Genomic DNA, 15,473 nt, shown 5'->3' with positions numbered 1-15,473 from the left:
GCTCATAATAGCCCACTAGCCAGGAATCCCCAGGGATAATGGTTGGGGGTGGGGAGGGAGGGTGTGTCATCAGCCCATCAACCCCAGGGACATGCTGAGTGGACAGCAGGGATCTCAAAGGGGGAGGGCAGGTGAGGAGTTGGGGCAGCCCCCTGCCTCGCTTTTGCATTTTATCCTGGACTTTGTTCAAGAAATAGAATCCAAGAAGGGCTGGCTTAGAAAACCTTGTCCAAGAATGAGGAAAATGCTCCTGCCAGACAGACCCCAGGAGGAGAGACGCTGAGCCTTGTCTGGATTACAGGAGGATTTCGGGGCAGGGAGGAGAAGGCTGCAAGTTACAGGTAGCCCAGAGTAAGGCTGTGGGTGAGCCCACACACGACAGGGAATGCTGCAGGGACCGGCAGGCTTCATGAGTGCCCACAGATGTCAGCAGGGGACAGCGTGTGTCCCACGGCTGCAGGCTGATTTGGGATCTGCCGTCCGAGTGGCCAGATCTGAAGCATTCTCTGTGCACATACTTCGGACTAAACGCTGCCAATCACAGCATGACCGTCAGGATCCCCGAGTCACAAAAGAGGAAACTGAGACTCAGAGAAGTAAACTTGCACGGGCCCCAGAAGGAGTGAGTGGCAGAACCAGGTTCGCAGCCTGTGGTCTCCTGCTTCAAGTCACCCCTTTTATCACAGCACAGTGACTTTATTATTTGGGGCAAGCACATCCAGATATTATGTCTATATACCCGGCTTCAGCCTGGGAATGCAGCCCAAGAGCCCAGGAGTGGATTTTCAGTCCTGTGGGCAATCCCATGATCAGGGTGCAGTGAAGATGGAGTGTGAGAACCGATGGACTTGTCTGGCCCCGCCTCTGCCTCTCAGTTTGTGGACACCCTTGTTGGACAGACACGCACGCACAGCACAGTCGCGTGTGCTAAAGCGCAGACCCTAGGACTACGTAGAGGAGCCATCTCTCACCATCCGAGCACCTCAGGTCGGGGGCAGCACAGAGAGGAAATTGCGAGGGTGTAGCCCACTTCCAATCCAGGACTGGTGGTGTCGAGTGGACACTCTGGGATTGGGAAGACTAAAGACCCCATCACAGAGCAGCAGCCCTAAACACCACCAAAGAGTTGATGGAGAGAAGGCCTCCTTCCCCCATGAGGCTTGAGGATCCCCCATAACAGATGGTCCAGGAGGCCACTTCACCTTCTGTGGGGTTACAGCTGGAAGGCCATCTGGGGATGTGTAGGGACATACCTCTCACAAGTAAACAGACCTGGGGACTTAACACTGCGGTTTGGATAGTAATCAGATGACAAGCTTGGCGTGGGGTGGAAGAAAGTGTGTCCACCATAGAGGCTGGGTGCTGGCCTGAGAAGGCTGCGTGGCCCTGTGAGTGTCTCACCGGGGCTTTGAGCTGCGCTCTGACTTGGGAAACATAGGATCTGGCTGAGGGTGGAAAGGATTCTCATTCATCTAATTGGGGGTTTTCATCAGCAAAATATTCCCTAACTTCCTATGTGAGGTGCAACCCAGAGCTGCACAGACTGGACCTGTATCAGGGCAGCACAGCAACCTCCCTATATGCTTGTCCAGGGGCTCAGCTAGTGTGACATGTCCCCATCATGGTCCTCTTACACCATTGCCTCTCTGATCTCTCTTTGCTGTTTCAATGGATACCTAAAAGGAGCCATGACTCTTCTTTGGTCTTTCAGTTGTTGGTTCAGCCTTTCTGTTTTGCTCTTTCTGTCTCTGCCTCTGGGCAAGGGGAGCAAACGGGAGCTGGGACCCGAAGCCCTTGAGCGTTAGACAGAAGTTGAGGAATGGTGATGCCGGTGCTCCAGAGCTCCAAACCCCACCGACATGCTCTGCTCACATCCACTCTAGCAAAGCCCCTCCGAACCTCTGGCCCCACTTCTCCCTGTTATGGTGGTTTGCGCAACCAGAGATGTCCTGGTCTCCAGAACCCGTGGAAGAGGCTTCCTTCTTCCGAGGGTTAATCAGAAAGCTGCTTTCCTTCTAGAATTAAAGAGAGAAACAAACCAAAGAAATCAGGTGGTGGCCCTACTTTTATAGGGGCCTGAAGCAGCCCAGCTGTGGAGAGCATATCCTACATCTGGAGCCAGAGCTCTTGGCTTAAGGACCCATCAGGGAGTCGCACAGAGAAGGTGTTTATTTCAGAAATCTGAGCTGACATCACTGAGTCACGTATTTTCTCAAGGACCCGAGGCTGTCTGTCTCCTGCCTGCCTGCCAGGCGTGGTTTCACTTGTTTGAATGATTTGGGCTCAACCTTTCGAGGGAAGAAGCAATTCAGGTTTTCTTACTTGAGCCCCTCCGTCAAGCATAGCAAAATGGAAAACTTGGGCTTGTTCTGGTTGGAAGGAAAAATACTATAGTTTGGGGGATTACAGCTCTGAAAAGTAGAGGCTTATCAAAAGCCCAGCCATGTACCATCCAAAGAATCAGAGATACAGGGAATTCAAAAAATCAGAATGAGGCCGAGTTTCTGCAAACCAGCCACAGTGACTGAGCCCCCAGAAGTAGGACTTGCCTTGGAAATAGGCCAGTACCATTCTCTGTAAACATCTGCATATCCTGCTTTGACGAGAATGTCAAGTTCAGCCAGCAAGGCAAGATGCACCAGCCCGGCACTGCAAGGCCTCTTCTTCACTGGTCTGCAGATTCGTCAGGAACCGGTCCCTCTCACCTCCCAGCCTCATCTACTTTCCCTCTGCTGGAACCCTGTAGTCGAGCTGTACTGGATTACTGCTTCTTTCTTGAACACCTCCATTTCCTCATCTGTAAAATGGGTAGCAGTAATATCAATCTTACAGATTGTCTGTCGAACCAAATGACTACTCTCTGTGAAGTACTTTAGAGCCTGGCACATAGTAAGCACTTATAAGTATTAGTTTTTTTCCCCCTTGTGTCTTGCATGTAGTAAGCTCCTAAGAAGTATCTGCCCAATGGATGAATGAATGAATGTGTCCTCTCACTGCTTGCCTCTGACTTTGCACATGCCACTTTCTCTCCCCAGAATTCCCTTCCATCTCCTTCTTGCCTGACTTGCTTCTGTGTCTTTTTAAACCCCGCTCAGGTGTTCTCTCCACCTGGAAGCCTTCCCGGCTGCCCTAACCTGCGTGTGGTGTCCCTCCTTTGTGCCCTATCGGCACCCGACCCCTCCCTTCATCCTCGCAATCATCACCTTGAATGCAGGGCCTCCTGGTTTTCTCCCCACTAGATTGTGAACATCTTGAGGGTGAAGACTGCTGAATCCAGCACATGTGAGGATCACTTGCTCCGTGAATGCTTGCCCTCATCCTAATTACATTAAAAAAACTGTAGCTAAACTCCGTTAAGCATTCATGGTTTTCCAGTTACTAAGCTAGACACTTTTTGGGCATTACCTTCTTTAACCTTCACAGAAATCTTAAGAGGTGGAGACGATCAGAATTATTCCCATTTGTAGGTAATAAAACTGAGTCTTAGGCTCAATAACTTGCCAAGGTCAAGGCCACGGCTGAGATCTGAACCCAGGTGTCAGGGCTCCTAACCATTACACTGCACTTCCTGTTCAGAAAGGAGTGTGATATGTATTCTATCACATGCTGAACAGTTGTAGTTTGTAACTTAACTAAGTGAACCAGCAACCACAAGTGAGGAGAACTGAGCTGTTTTTTTATGAAATGTGTGTTTTGTTGTAGGTTCGGACAAGTGGACCTCCCTAGAAAGAAAACTGTTTAATAAAGCACTAGCCACTTACAACAAAGACTTTATTTTTGTACAGAAGATGGTAAGTATTCTTTTTCCCATTGCTTACGTGAAACCAAATTTGGGAAGTTGTACACCTAAAGATATATAGAACTATTTGGTTACTGGCTTAAGACTCTCAACAAAAGAATGTCTTCCATCTCTTGCTGGTAAAGGATGGCATTTGTTATGGATGGCTTGGCCCTGGTGTTAGGGATGTGGGGGGAGGAGAATATAGATTATTTGGATGTGGCGGGGGGGGGGAAGGGGTATTCTTATCTTAATTAAAATGTGTAATTCATGCATTCTGTCAGAATAAATAGACCTGAGGCTTCTGGTTCACAATTTATATAAACTATTTCATGTGTATTTGACAGATCTATAGTGTTTCTGACAGAACTGGGGGAGGGGGGATTGGAGAAGGGAGAATATGAGCCGTCCCCCTAGCAGAGTTTCTGGTGTTGGGCCCCTGATCATAAGGACAGTGTTAATAAAAATAATATGTTACAGGGACTTCCCTGGCGGTCCAGTGGTTAAGACTCCGAGCTTCCACTGCAGGGGGCACAGGTTCGATCCCTGGTCAGGGAACTAAGATCCCGAAAGCTGTGCGGTGCAGCCACATAATAATAATAACAACAACAATAACATGTTACATATATAGCATTTCACAAAGATGAAATAGCGCTTTATCCAGCACATAATAAACGTAATAGGCCTTAATTGGCTGAGAGATGGTTTAGGCCAAAAGTTACAATGATTCAAGAGTATTTCAGCAAAATGATGAATGATGGAGCCATACTGAGTTATTAAGATGCTCAGGTCCACAGAGAACAGGGTCCCAGGTGACAGCTGCCATTGGCTCTGGGCTGGGCCTCAGTGTTGTCCCGGGTTCATGTCTCCTGTCCTTAATCCTGGGCCTTGACTGGATGAGAATCAGAATAGGTGGACTTTTTCTCCAACTTGCCTCCGTCTTCAGATCTGAATTCGCACCCGACTTACTCTGCCCTGGAGGCCACTGGACTCTTTGCTGCCCTCTATCCCAGCAGCTCCCAGGCTCCCATCTCTCCTGGGTCACCTTCCCCCGGGACTGGTCTGTCCTCAGCCTCATTCCTTAAAGGCCCCGCACCTGATGGATTTATGTGTCGTGCTCACCAGGCAATGCAGGACTTAAAACAAGGGTTCTCTGGGACTCTATCCTCCCTCCCTGGGTGATTCTAATGTAGAAATTCATGATATCAGGTGGACATGAAGGGGCCACCTTTGAGGAGACCAGACTTCTGAAGGTACTCTTTTCATTCTCACTATGCAGGTGGCCATGTTCCTGCCCCCAAGGGGACAGCCAGCCTTTTTATCTACCTCCAGAAAACCCACATTATTGAACCCCACTTTGAGCTTAGAGCACTATGAACTAAACAAAGGAATGTTTTTCTCTTTAAAACACATTTATCTTTGCCCCTTTGGGGGAGAAGAGGGCAAGGCTTGTTTTCTGCAAACACTAAGCTCTTATCGTCATAACTTGTCTTATATTCCTGTTCGATTACTAAGGAACATTTTTCATAAATAGATTTTGAATGTCAACAAGTTGGAGAGCCAAATACATTCAAGCATTTGAAAAAGGATTTGCTGCTTTATGGGTTAAAAAAGGGAACGAGCTCTCTATGGACGAATGTGAAAAAAATCTCCAAGCTTTCTTGCGAAAAAAAGTCAAGATGCAAAGCAGTACATAGAGTATGCTACCTTTTGTGAGGCAGAATGGTGGGGAGGAATATATTTTCCTGTTTGTTGGTATATATGTAAAGAAATTCTGGAATGACACCCAAGATATGAATAAGAGGGGCCAGCTGTGTTGCAGGGGTATGGGGGGAACAGATGGATGGATGGATGGATGGAGAACGGGTGTGGGGAGGAGATTTTTCACCATGTATATGTTTTTATTCAACTGCATAAACCTAATGCCTATTACAAACTTAAACTTGCACAAAAGCTTGCTGCTTTGCACCCTGCCCACTGCTGGAGCTGATCTTGAGGTGCCTTTCCCGGCAGGTGAAGTCCAAGACGGTGGCTCAGTGTGTGGAGTACTACTACACGTGGAAAAAAATCATGAGGCTGGGGAGGAAACACCGGACACGGCTCTCGGAAATCATCGACGATTGTGTGGTGAGTGAAGCTGCCCGGGTGCTGTTTCTTCGGGCCCTGCTCCTGCCCCATGCCCAGGTCCCTAAGTGGCTGGCACTGGTGGGTGACAGGCCAGTTCCCAGGTGAGATTCAGGCCTTGATTTCCTGGGATAATTAGGCGGAGGGAAGGCAGTTTTGGGTTTGACCCGCAGCCCAGTGATCAGTTAAGGAGATGAGGGCTGGCTCGCGTTCCAGGGCAGGTAGGCACCGGGGGAGTTAAACCGTGGTGGTTCCAGCCTTGATGTGGGTGACTTATAAGAGGCACCCCGACATTCTGGGATAGCACTTCCTGATCCTTCCACAGTCGCAGATGCTCCTTACCAGAGAACTAACATGCCTTAGAAAGACCTAAGTGCACTCGGAGTTTACACAGCTTCTGTGAAGCATGCCCAAGGAGCAACGTTGACCTCTAGATGGCGCCAGGAACTCTCAGTTATTGGGGAACTAGTTAGCAGTGTGTAGATTATTCTGATCCTCACATCACCATTTATCCTTGGTACTGATTTCCTTCATTAGCAGACAATCCAAAGTTGTCTGCGTATTAAGATGAAGAACCTACTAAAGACATCACTAGGGACTTCCCTGGTGGCACAGTGGTTAAGAATCCGCCTGCCAGTGCAGGGGACATGGGTTTGAGCCCTGGTCTGGGAACACCCCATATGCTGCAGAGCAACTACACCCATGCGCCACAACTACTGAGCCTGCGCTCTAGAGCCCCCGAGCCACAACTACTGAGCCCACGTGCCACAGCTACTGAAGCCCGCACACTTAGAGCCCATGCTCTGCAACAAGAGAAGCCACTGCAATGAGAAGCCCCCGCACTGCAACAAAGAGTAGCCCCCGCTCGCCGCAACTAGAGAAAGCCCGCGCAGCAACAAAGGCCCAACGCAGCCAAAAATAAATGTTGCTTAATTTAAAAAAAAAAAAAAAGAAAGAAAGAAGTTTTAAAAAAAGACATCACTAGATCGAAATCTTCTCTGAATGCCTCTGTGTGGCTTTGGAAATTACTACCACTTTTGTCCTTGCAGTTAACTCTCTTCTCTGCATCCACAGCCAAAGGGAAATCTTCTCACATGTTGTGGAAAACACGTATGTGTGTGTAAAAATTACGTCTTACAACAGATTACTAAACTCTCGTCTGCAACCATCAGGGAATGTGTTTGGAATTCATAAACATCGTGAATATTTGTAATTATACTTTCATTCCCAATTGTGTCCCCCATGTAAGTGTTACTAGCACATATGTGGGTTAATCTCTTTCACAGACGTTTACATAGTGCTTCATACATTCCAGGCATTGTACTAGGAGGCACTTTACACATATTGACATTTTTACTCCTTATACCAATTCTGTGAGGTAGGAAACTGAGGCACAGAGCCTAGGTAACTTAGCCATGGTCAAAAGGCTGGTGAGTGTGTTGTCTGAGCTTGATTCCCTGGTGTAACACTTAAGAGCAAGCAAATGCAAATCCTCTTAGAGAAGTACAAAAACACTTGAACTCATTAATGCTTCAAAGCCTAAGTTCCTAACTAAGAATTGATCCTAGCTAAGAAATATATACACATATATAAATTTATATTTGGACCCAAATATAAAAAAAAAAAAATAGACATCTGTAGAATAGAATGGTATTGCCATTCTTTTGATCAGAGATGGCAGTATTCTATATTCAGCGTTTCCTATGATGAGTTTTGTTTGACTGCCTTAAGTAGTGATATCTTATATCTGAATAGCCTTTTTCTCACCTGTGGCTCACGTTTAAAAAAGCAACGTGGCCTCTTCTGGTTCAATCAACTAAAAACAATTGAGTTCCCACTATGTCTGCAGTGCTGTGGGTGACCCGGGGCTGTAAACCGGCCTCTGCCCCCTGCCCCAGGAGCATATATTATAGGTGGGAAGATGTGGCATACACAAGGAGAAAGTTTACTGTGAACCCCAAGAGTCTTTAAAAGTAGTATGAGATGAGGTCCAGAAAGTCTTAGATATGGCCTTTGGGGACTCTCTCTCATCCAGCTCTATCAGTCCTCAGGCAGAAGGTTGAGGCCCAGCGAGGGGAAGGGGCTTGCCCAAGGTCACACAGAGCATTGCTTTCTGAATGAGCAGAATAGACAGTAAATGAGGAAGCGCAAAGAATACTGGCCTGGGAGACCTAGGACCTGGCCCCTACGCTTACTGACCAGTAAAAGGGGGCCGATGGTTTAGATGATTTGGAAAGTCCCTTCCAATTCTGGAATGTTCTGGGATCTGTCAGAGTCATGTTTTGGAAGGGAGCAAAATCAGAGGATATGGTTTCCCAAATCAAGTTGATGTCTCTTCAACTTGGGTGTTACCAAGTGCCTAGGACAGTGCCTGACACGATATCAGCACTCAGTAAACGTTTGTTGAATGAATGAGTGAACGTTTTTCCCAGGTAGGAGTCGCTCTGGGTCATGGCAACAATCCCTCTATGAACTCCCTGGGAAGAGAGGGGGTGAACCAGGAGATTCTGAGTGGAGGAGGGCTACTAAGGAAGGTGTGACCACGTTAGGCACAGGCGCCATCTTGGACCAGCAGTGTCTTGCAGGTGGGTGGAAAGGCCCGAGCCAGCGTGTAGCCTCAGACTGAGGAGGAAACGTTAAGACGTCACCCCAGGCACCACACCTCCTTGGGCTTATTTGCCAGGAGCCGGTATTAGGCTGGGTCAGGTGCAACCACACCTTGTGACCTGTGAGCTGAATGTGCAGAGATGACTCAGGCCCCCCCAAAAACAAGAAAATCTTGATTCAAGGCCACTGTGGTAGCTCACAACTCCCTTTAGGGCACTGTGAAGACACAGTCAACCTTCTGAGGATAGTTTGCCAAGTGGACATGAAAAACTGGGACCATGCAAGGACGGGGAAGGTGCAGGAGGCACAGTCCTAGGAGGGGGTCCTGCTCTTGTCCTCTGGGCCTGCCTGGGACACTTGGTAGCTCTCCTCAATATTTTATTAAAGGGAGTATATTCCCCCCATATGGAGCACAGTCGGGTAGCTCAGGGACTTTTCAAGGGAGACGGGGGGGAAGAAAGGAGGGTGAGGAGTGACTGCTCTTTAGGGGCCAGGAGGTCAGCATAGCACAAGCTCATCCAGCAGGTGACCTGACTTCTGGCCTGAGACCGTCACAGGCCCTTCCACCCTTGCAGGCCGAAGAGGAGGCCAAGGTGGGCTCTGCTGAGGAGGCGAGAGGGAAGTGCTGGCCATAGCTTCCTGTTCCCTGCCCAGGCTCCTGCTTCCACTCAAGGCGAACCTGTGGGTCTGGCTGTGAGCAAAATTCAGCACAGTTCAAGAAACCAGCGGAGGGCTTCCCTGGTGGCGCAGTGGTTGAGAGTCCGCCTGCCGATGCGGGGAACACGGGTCTGTGCCCCGGTCTGGGAAGATCCCACGTGCCGCGGAGCGGCTGGGCCCGTGAGCCATGGCCGCTGAGCCTGCGCATCCGGAGCCTGTGCTCCGCAACGGGAGAGGCCACAACAGTGAGAGGCCCGCGTACCGCAAAAAAAAAAAAGAAAGAAAGAAAAAGAAACCAGCTGAGGCAGTTACCTGACTTTGGAAGACAGCGGTCAAGGCTCCGAGGGCACAGCTCCCCCATGGTCCCAGGCCTGAATTGCCTGCAGTGCGATCCACTGACAAGGGGTCTGGGGAACATCCTCCTTCCCTCTGACACGGAAAGGTGGCTGGTTCTCAATGGTTTTGAGAGGTTTAGCTCTGTGTTTGAAAACCTAAGCCGTGTCCAGATGGACAGATGTGCATCTGTGGACCTGTGCAGGCAGGCAAGGAGCTAAGGCTGAGGCTTTAGAAGCAGACGGTGCAGGGTTTAAATCTCGATTCAATTTCTTTACCAGCTATGTGCTCTGGGGAAAATTCGTTCTCTGGCCAATTTCTCATTTGTTTAAAAAATAAAAATTTGTAGGGAATTCCCTGGTGGTCCAGTGGTTAGGACTCCATGCTTTCACTGCTGAGGTTCTGAGGGCCCAGGTTCAATCCCTGGCCAGGGAACTAAGATCCAGCAAGCTGCATGGTGTGGCCTAAATAAATAAATTTTTTTTAATGAAAAAAAAATATTGTGCAGGATTTTTGTGAAAACTAGCAGTGTGTGTGTGTGTGTGTGTGTGTGTGTGTGTAGTCCCTGATTCACAGCGGGCCTTCAGTATGTTGTCATCACCATCATCATTCATCAGTGACTGTAACACTCAAATTTGTGTCGTTGAAGAAATTTGGGTTGTTGAGCATTTGTGTTTTAACTTATAAATTTCTCATAATACAAATGCCATTTGCAGGCCTGAGAAATAAAAATCTCCTCAAGAAACTCTTATTTGGACCCAGGGTTTTGAGCACTTTGTGTAATACATAACCATCTCCCTGCTCTGTACTTGCCCACTTTTCTGCCAATTTTGGAATAATACCAAATGTTTCCTTTCATGATGCATCACGAAATGGCCAACTTGTTGATACAGAGTTCTACACGTTAGGGTTTTGTCCTCTGTCTTTGCATCTCTCGTCACATCGGTGAGCACTTTCACTTGATGATAAATCATTTTGTGAACATGCGTAGATTGCTGTTCGAAGTAAACCTGTCTACGTTCATGAGACATATATAATCACAGGACAGTATAATTTGATCTGTAATTTAATGGCTCTATGGAACTTCTAAGAGCTGTCAAACAATAGCATGGTGAGAAAATTGTATACATTTGTATAACAACTTGAAAATTGTATAACAGCTGCTGTGGAATAAGTGCCATTGCCATTGAAAGTTACATGTAATTTACTTTAAATGGTGAGCTGTGGGCCTCCGTCCGCTTAATATCCTGGTACCTGAGACCAGAGTTCCAGTTCTGTAAAGGAATGGAGCGAACCTGTGGAGTTAGACGTAACATGATTTTACCTGAAATTCTCTGAGGTTGGAAGGTGGTTGATTCATATGAGAATAAGGCCATTTAAGTGATATCCACCTGTATATTCTATACTAGTAAGAGATCTGTAAGCTTATATCATAAATCACTCTGTAAAATGTATTAAGCCTACATCTGTATTCGTTGAAGTCTTTCAGCAAATGTAATCATTACTGATTAATCCTAATTTACCCACTGGAAACTGGGACCATTTCTTAAGTATACCCTGTTAATACATGGTCTCAAATATGCATATATACCATATTAAATAAGGATAATACTGAAACAGTGAGCAGTGTGCTAAATGCCCGTATTTACTGGGATTATCTTTCTCTCCCATCCCCAATCCAAACTGGAGAGAGAAAGCTGGTGGTTTCTGGATCCCAGGGTACTGCTACTCTCAGAAATCTTTGTTCTTGGAAATTCTGGCTTCCAGATTCTAAGAATTGTAGGCTTACCCAGAGTTCATTACTGTCTGGGGTAAACCCAACTGCAGACCATGTGCATGTTTTGTTTTGTTTTGGTTTTTTTTTTGGCTGCATAGGATCTTCGTTGCTGCGCGGGCTTTCTCTAGTTGCGGCGAGCAGGGGCCACCCCTCGCCATGGTGCACGGGCCCCTTATGGCGGTGGCCTCTCTCGTTGCGGACCATGGGCTCTAGGCATGCGGGTTTCAGTAGTTGTGGCACACAGACTCTAGTTGTGGCTCGTGGGCTCTAGAACCCAGGCTCAGTAGTTGTGACGCACAGGCTTTGCCACTCCGCAGCATGTGGAATCTTCCCAGACCAGGGATCGAACCCGTGCCCCCTTCATTGGCAGGCAGACTCTTAACCACTGTGCCACCAGGGAAGTCCCCCGGCCCACATGCTTTAAGCAGTGGGTATGCAGAGAGCCCAGCAGAGACAGATGACCCATCAGGGTGGAAGGCAGCGGGACATCCCTTTTGTTTCTTCATTTGTAAACTAGGAGGACTGTTTACAGCCTATTCAGTGACACAGCAAACACACTTTGTACACCACGAAGTGCTGTAAAATAGACGCTAAAATGAGGTTGACGTAACACGGAATTCCCATCCCTGGTCCTCAGTCCTTCTAGGCCCGGAGGAGCAAGCATCCCTTACACACACACCCTCCCCCCACCCCACCCCCGTGAGGACTGAGATTGCAGAGTAAGGTAGTTAGTTCACTAAAAGGGCCTCCTAGATCCCTGGACCCCATCCCCACCCAGCCCAGGTACCTCCTCCAGGCTATTCCATTAACTGTCTTGTTAACCTTGACGAAGGTCAGGACCTTCTGCTTAATTCTGCACCTTGTTGCTGTTCTGAAGCAGAGGGAGGGGACACAGTCACAAAGAGGATAATTATTCATAGAAATATTTTTCTTATTCTTTTTTATAGAGGGCCCATGATCAGAGACCATTATCAGAGACCAAAATATATATATATATAGCACATGATAAATAAAAGGGAATATCCCCTTCCATTTCTGCTCCTTTTCAGAGTCACTGTGGTTCAGTCTCTGATCCTGTTTTCTGACAAGAACAGAGAAGAAGTGCATCAGAATGCCATGGGTCATGTGCCTTCCACAGTTCAAATCAATATTTCGGGCATCTTGCAAGGAAGTGTGTTAGAAGACCTTTAAAAACAAATCCTGATAGGTCTTTAGTCTCTGTCCAGAGGGGCTCCACAGTGTCATTACTGCTTGAAAACCCTCCTCACTGCTCTGGGGAGGCAGAGCTGCTGCAAGTGGGGTATCCTGCCTGTGTTTTAGTCAGTGGGACTAAAGGGGGAGAAACTCTACATACAGAAATCTGTATATCCTCTGCCTTAGGATATGTTTTTATAAGTGATAAGGGAACCCAAAGTGGGCTGGGGGGACTTTCTTGCCCTCAGAATTCCAAGTGTCCAATGACCAACCTTGTAGAAACCGTATCGCTCCCCAGAGGCCTCTGCCAGCCCTTCCTTATGCACAAAGAAGCCGATGCAGCCCCAGCGTCCAGCCCTTCTCGCCTCTCCTAGCTCCTGGGTTCTGTTCATCACTAAACATGCCATTTGGGGATTTTCCCCCTTTTGCTTTTATTGCCGTAACACCAGACAAGTGAAGAAGATGAAGAGGTACAGGAGGAGGAGGAAGACCCAGAAGAAGACAGGAAATCCATGAGAGAAGAGGAGAGTGAATTGCCCAAGTCTCCAGAGCCACCACCAGGCCCGGTCCTGGCTTCCGCAGAGGGGCCGCCCCTGCAAGCCCTGGGCCAGCCCTCAGGCTCCTTCATCTGTGAAATGCCCAACTGTGGAGCTGTAAGTGTCTCTGCGCCCTCCAGGGATCTGGGACTCCTGAGAGCCGTACATACAGCTGTGCCCGGCTTTAAGAGATGATGCACTTTGCAAAAGGTGTACTTTCAGCAGTCAAAGTTTGGCAGAGGGAAGTCCATGTGGCCATGCTTTTCTTTCTTTCATCCATTTACTTATTCATTCAGCCCGTAGATATTTCTGGAGTGTGTGTTCTCTGTTGAGCACTGTGCATGTGCTTGGAGGACACAGGTCCGTCCCTGCCCTCAGGGAAAATGTGATTCAGGCTCTACAATGGACCTTGACCTCCAGAACTTACACTCCTCGTTACTTGGTGCCCCCCTACTCCTCCTGGGCTGTGTCACACAGGTCATGTCCTGGAGACATGCATTTAAATGCAGTGGGAGAGCCCACAGAGAAGGAGTGTCTTTTTATGGCATAATTACAAAGATTTAGCTAAAGTTTATCTTTGTACTTTTGGGGGGAAGCAAACAAGATTTACTAAGCAAATTATTCATGTAAACAGGCTAAAAAGGTGTCTGTGTAATTATCTAACCTAGTACTTTTCAAGTACATTAGAAGCATCATTTAACTAAAATAAAACCAGTTCACCATTTGATCACTAAAGGATGGCCTTACAGAATCTGTACTGGCCTGATCTAAGGCTCCCTGTGTATTTTAATGGATATGTTTTTTTAATTGTTAACTTTGGACTCTCAGTCCCCCGGGTACCCCACTCATCTGAATTGTTGAGCTTTTCCCAAATCAAGTTTCTAAAAGCTGGGCACACCTGTGCAGGCAAGCTCTAGAGGTATTATGCAAAAACTTAGAATGTTGCTCCTTTCATATGAAGCCCTGTTTTCCCCAAGTTAGTGCTTATCCTTGCTTGTGTGTTACACAGGATAATACTGTTTTCCAGAGTGCATTGAATGCTGCTTATTGAGTCTGTCACTTAGATGAAGAAAGCAACAGTCTTTAAAATAGTTAGATCCTAAAGCAGAAATTCACTTGACTTACATTTAAGAAAAAATGAAAAACTCCTTTTAAATGATACATACATTTTGCATTAGCTCTGAAGAGAACCTAAGAAATTGCTAGCTTGTTTCTATCTTTGATGTTTAATGAGCTGGACGCTTCACTCCATCATTGCCGTATTGTATACAGCACTCCCTTTAGGGGATGATTAAGATGTGACTTTTTATTTATGTTTTACACATCTTTATTGGAGTAGAATTGCTTTACAATGATGTGCTAGTTTCTGCTTTATAACAAAGTGAATCAGCTATACGTATACATATATCCCCATATCTCCTCCCTCTTGCATCTCCCTCCCACCCTCCCTATCCCACCCCTCTAGGTGGTCACAAAGCACCGAGCTGATCTCCCTGTGTTATGTGGCTGCTTCCCACTAGCTATGAGATGTGACTTTAAATGACAGTGTCCTTGGTGAATTTGTTTAGAAATTGGATGCTTCCTCAATTCATAGTTTGGGAGTACAGTAAATTCTTTCCTGAGCGGGAAATCATCTTTTACTTTACCCAATCAAAAATGCTCAGCAAGGTGAATATTTTTTCGTGACTTTAAAAAACAACAGGGAAAAACCATGTTAGTTTTATTCGGTGCCTAACCATGGAGGTTTCGGTTGCTAAATCAGCGAAAGATTTTTTTTTTTCCCTGCAAGACTATAAACAGAACTCATGAACTTAACACAGAGTGACCATCAGTGTCTGGACAGTTCAGTGGGCACTCGCACTAGCTGATGCACTTAGCAATCTGGAAGTCAGAGCTCTTGGAATTCAGGGGTGTGGATTACATCCCTTTACAGCAGTGGATCTCTGCCGGGAATGATTTTGTTCCCCATGAACATTTGGCAACGTCCGGAGACATTTTTATCACATCTAGGGAGGTGCTCCTGGCATCTGGTGGGTAGAGAGGCCAGGGTTGCTGCTGAAGATCCTGTGATGCCCAGGACAGCCCCACAGCAAGGAATCATCCAGTCCCAAATGTCAGTAATACTGAGGTTGGGAAACCGTGCATTATGGCAGCCTTCAAAAGACCAGGTCGTTCCCCTTTTTTTCATCCTGCAGTACAATGTCGGGGTCAGAAACGTTGCTTCAACACTGGGCTACTGACTGGGGCTTAGAAATAACATATAGAATATATCAGAGCAGCTAGTCAGTGTCTTCCAAGCTGTGTCTCTTGGGGTTCGAGGGCTTCCTAGGGGGGAGATAGAGCTGAGCAAATAGATTCAATTTGGGGGGGGCTGTCTATTTCAGCCAGAGTACCTCTGCTTTGAGCTTTTGAATAAGACCTGATTTTTTTTAAGTAAAGAAAGGAAAGGAAAGGAAAAAAGAAAGAA

At 47.1% G+C, this 15,473-nt stretch overlaps 1 protein-coding gene across 20 annotated transcripts in view; it reads left to right on the top strand.

The window, feature by feature from the left end:
- TRERF1 (transcriptional regulating factor 1) overlaps positions 1-15,473 on the top strand; it is a 229,467-nt gene that overhangs the window by 206,076 nt on the left and 7,918 nt on the right. For 19 of the 20 annotated variants that reach the window (XM_027127249.1, XM_027127250.1, XM_027127242.1 and 16 more), the window contains 3 exons: positions 3,703-3,791; positions 5,792-5,905; positions 12,920-13,123. In XM_027127249.1, the coding sequence (XP_026983050.1) occupies positions 3,703-3,791; positions 5,792-5,905; positions 12,920-13,123 (407 nt within the window). The other variant, XM_027127260.1, reaches the window with a different exon arrangement.

The sequence above is a fragment of the Aethalodelphis obliquidens genome, unplaced genomic scaffold, assembly GCF_003676395.1.
Source record: "Aethalodelphis obliquidens isolate GAN/ISIS:26980383/991018 unplaced genomic scaffold, ASM367639v1 scaffold31, whole genome shotgun sequence".
Classification (NCBI taxonomy): domain Eukaryota; kingdom Metazoa; phylum Chordata; class Mammalia; order Artiodactyla; family Delphinidae; genus Aethalodelphis; species Aethalodelphis obliquidens.
The sequence above is the reverse complement of the archived record's forward strand: the minus strand, read 5'-3'. Positions and strand labels throughout refer to the sequence as shown.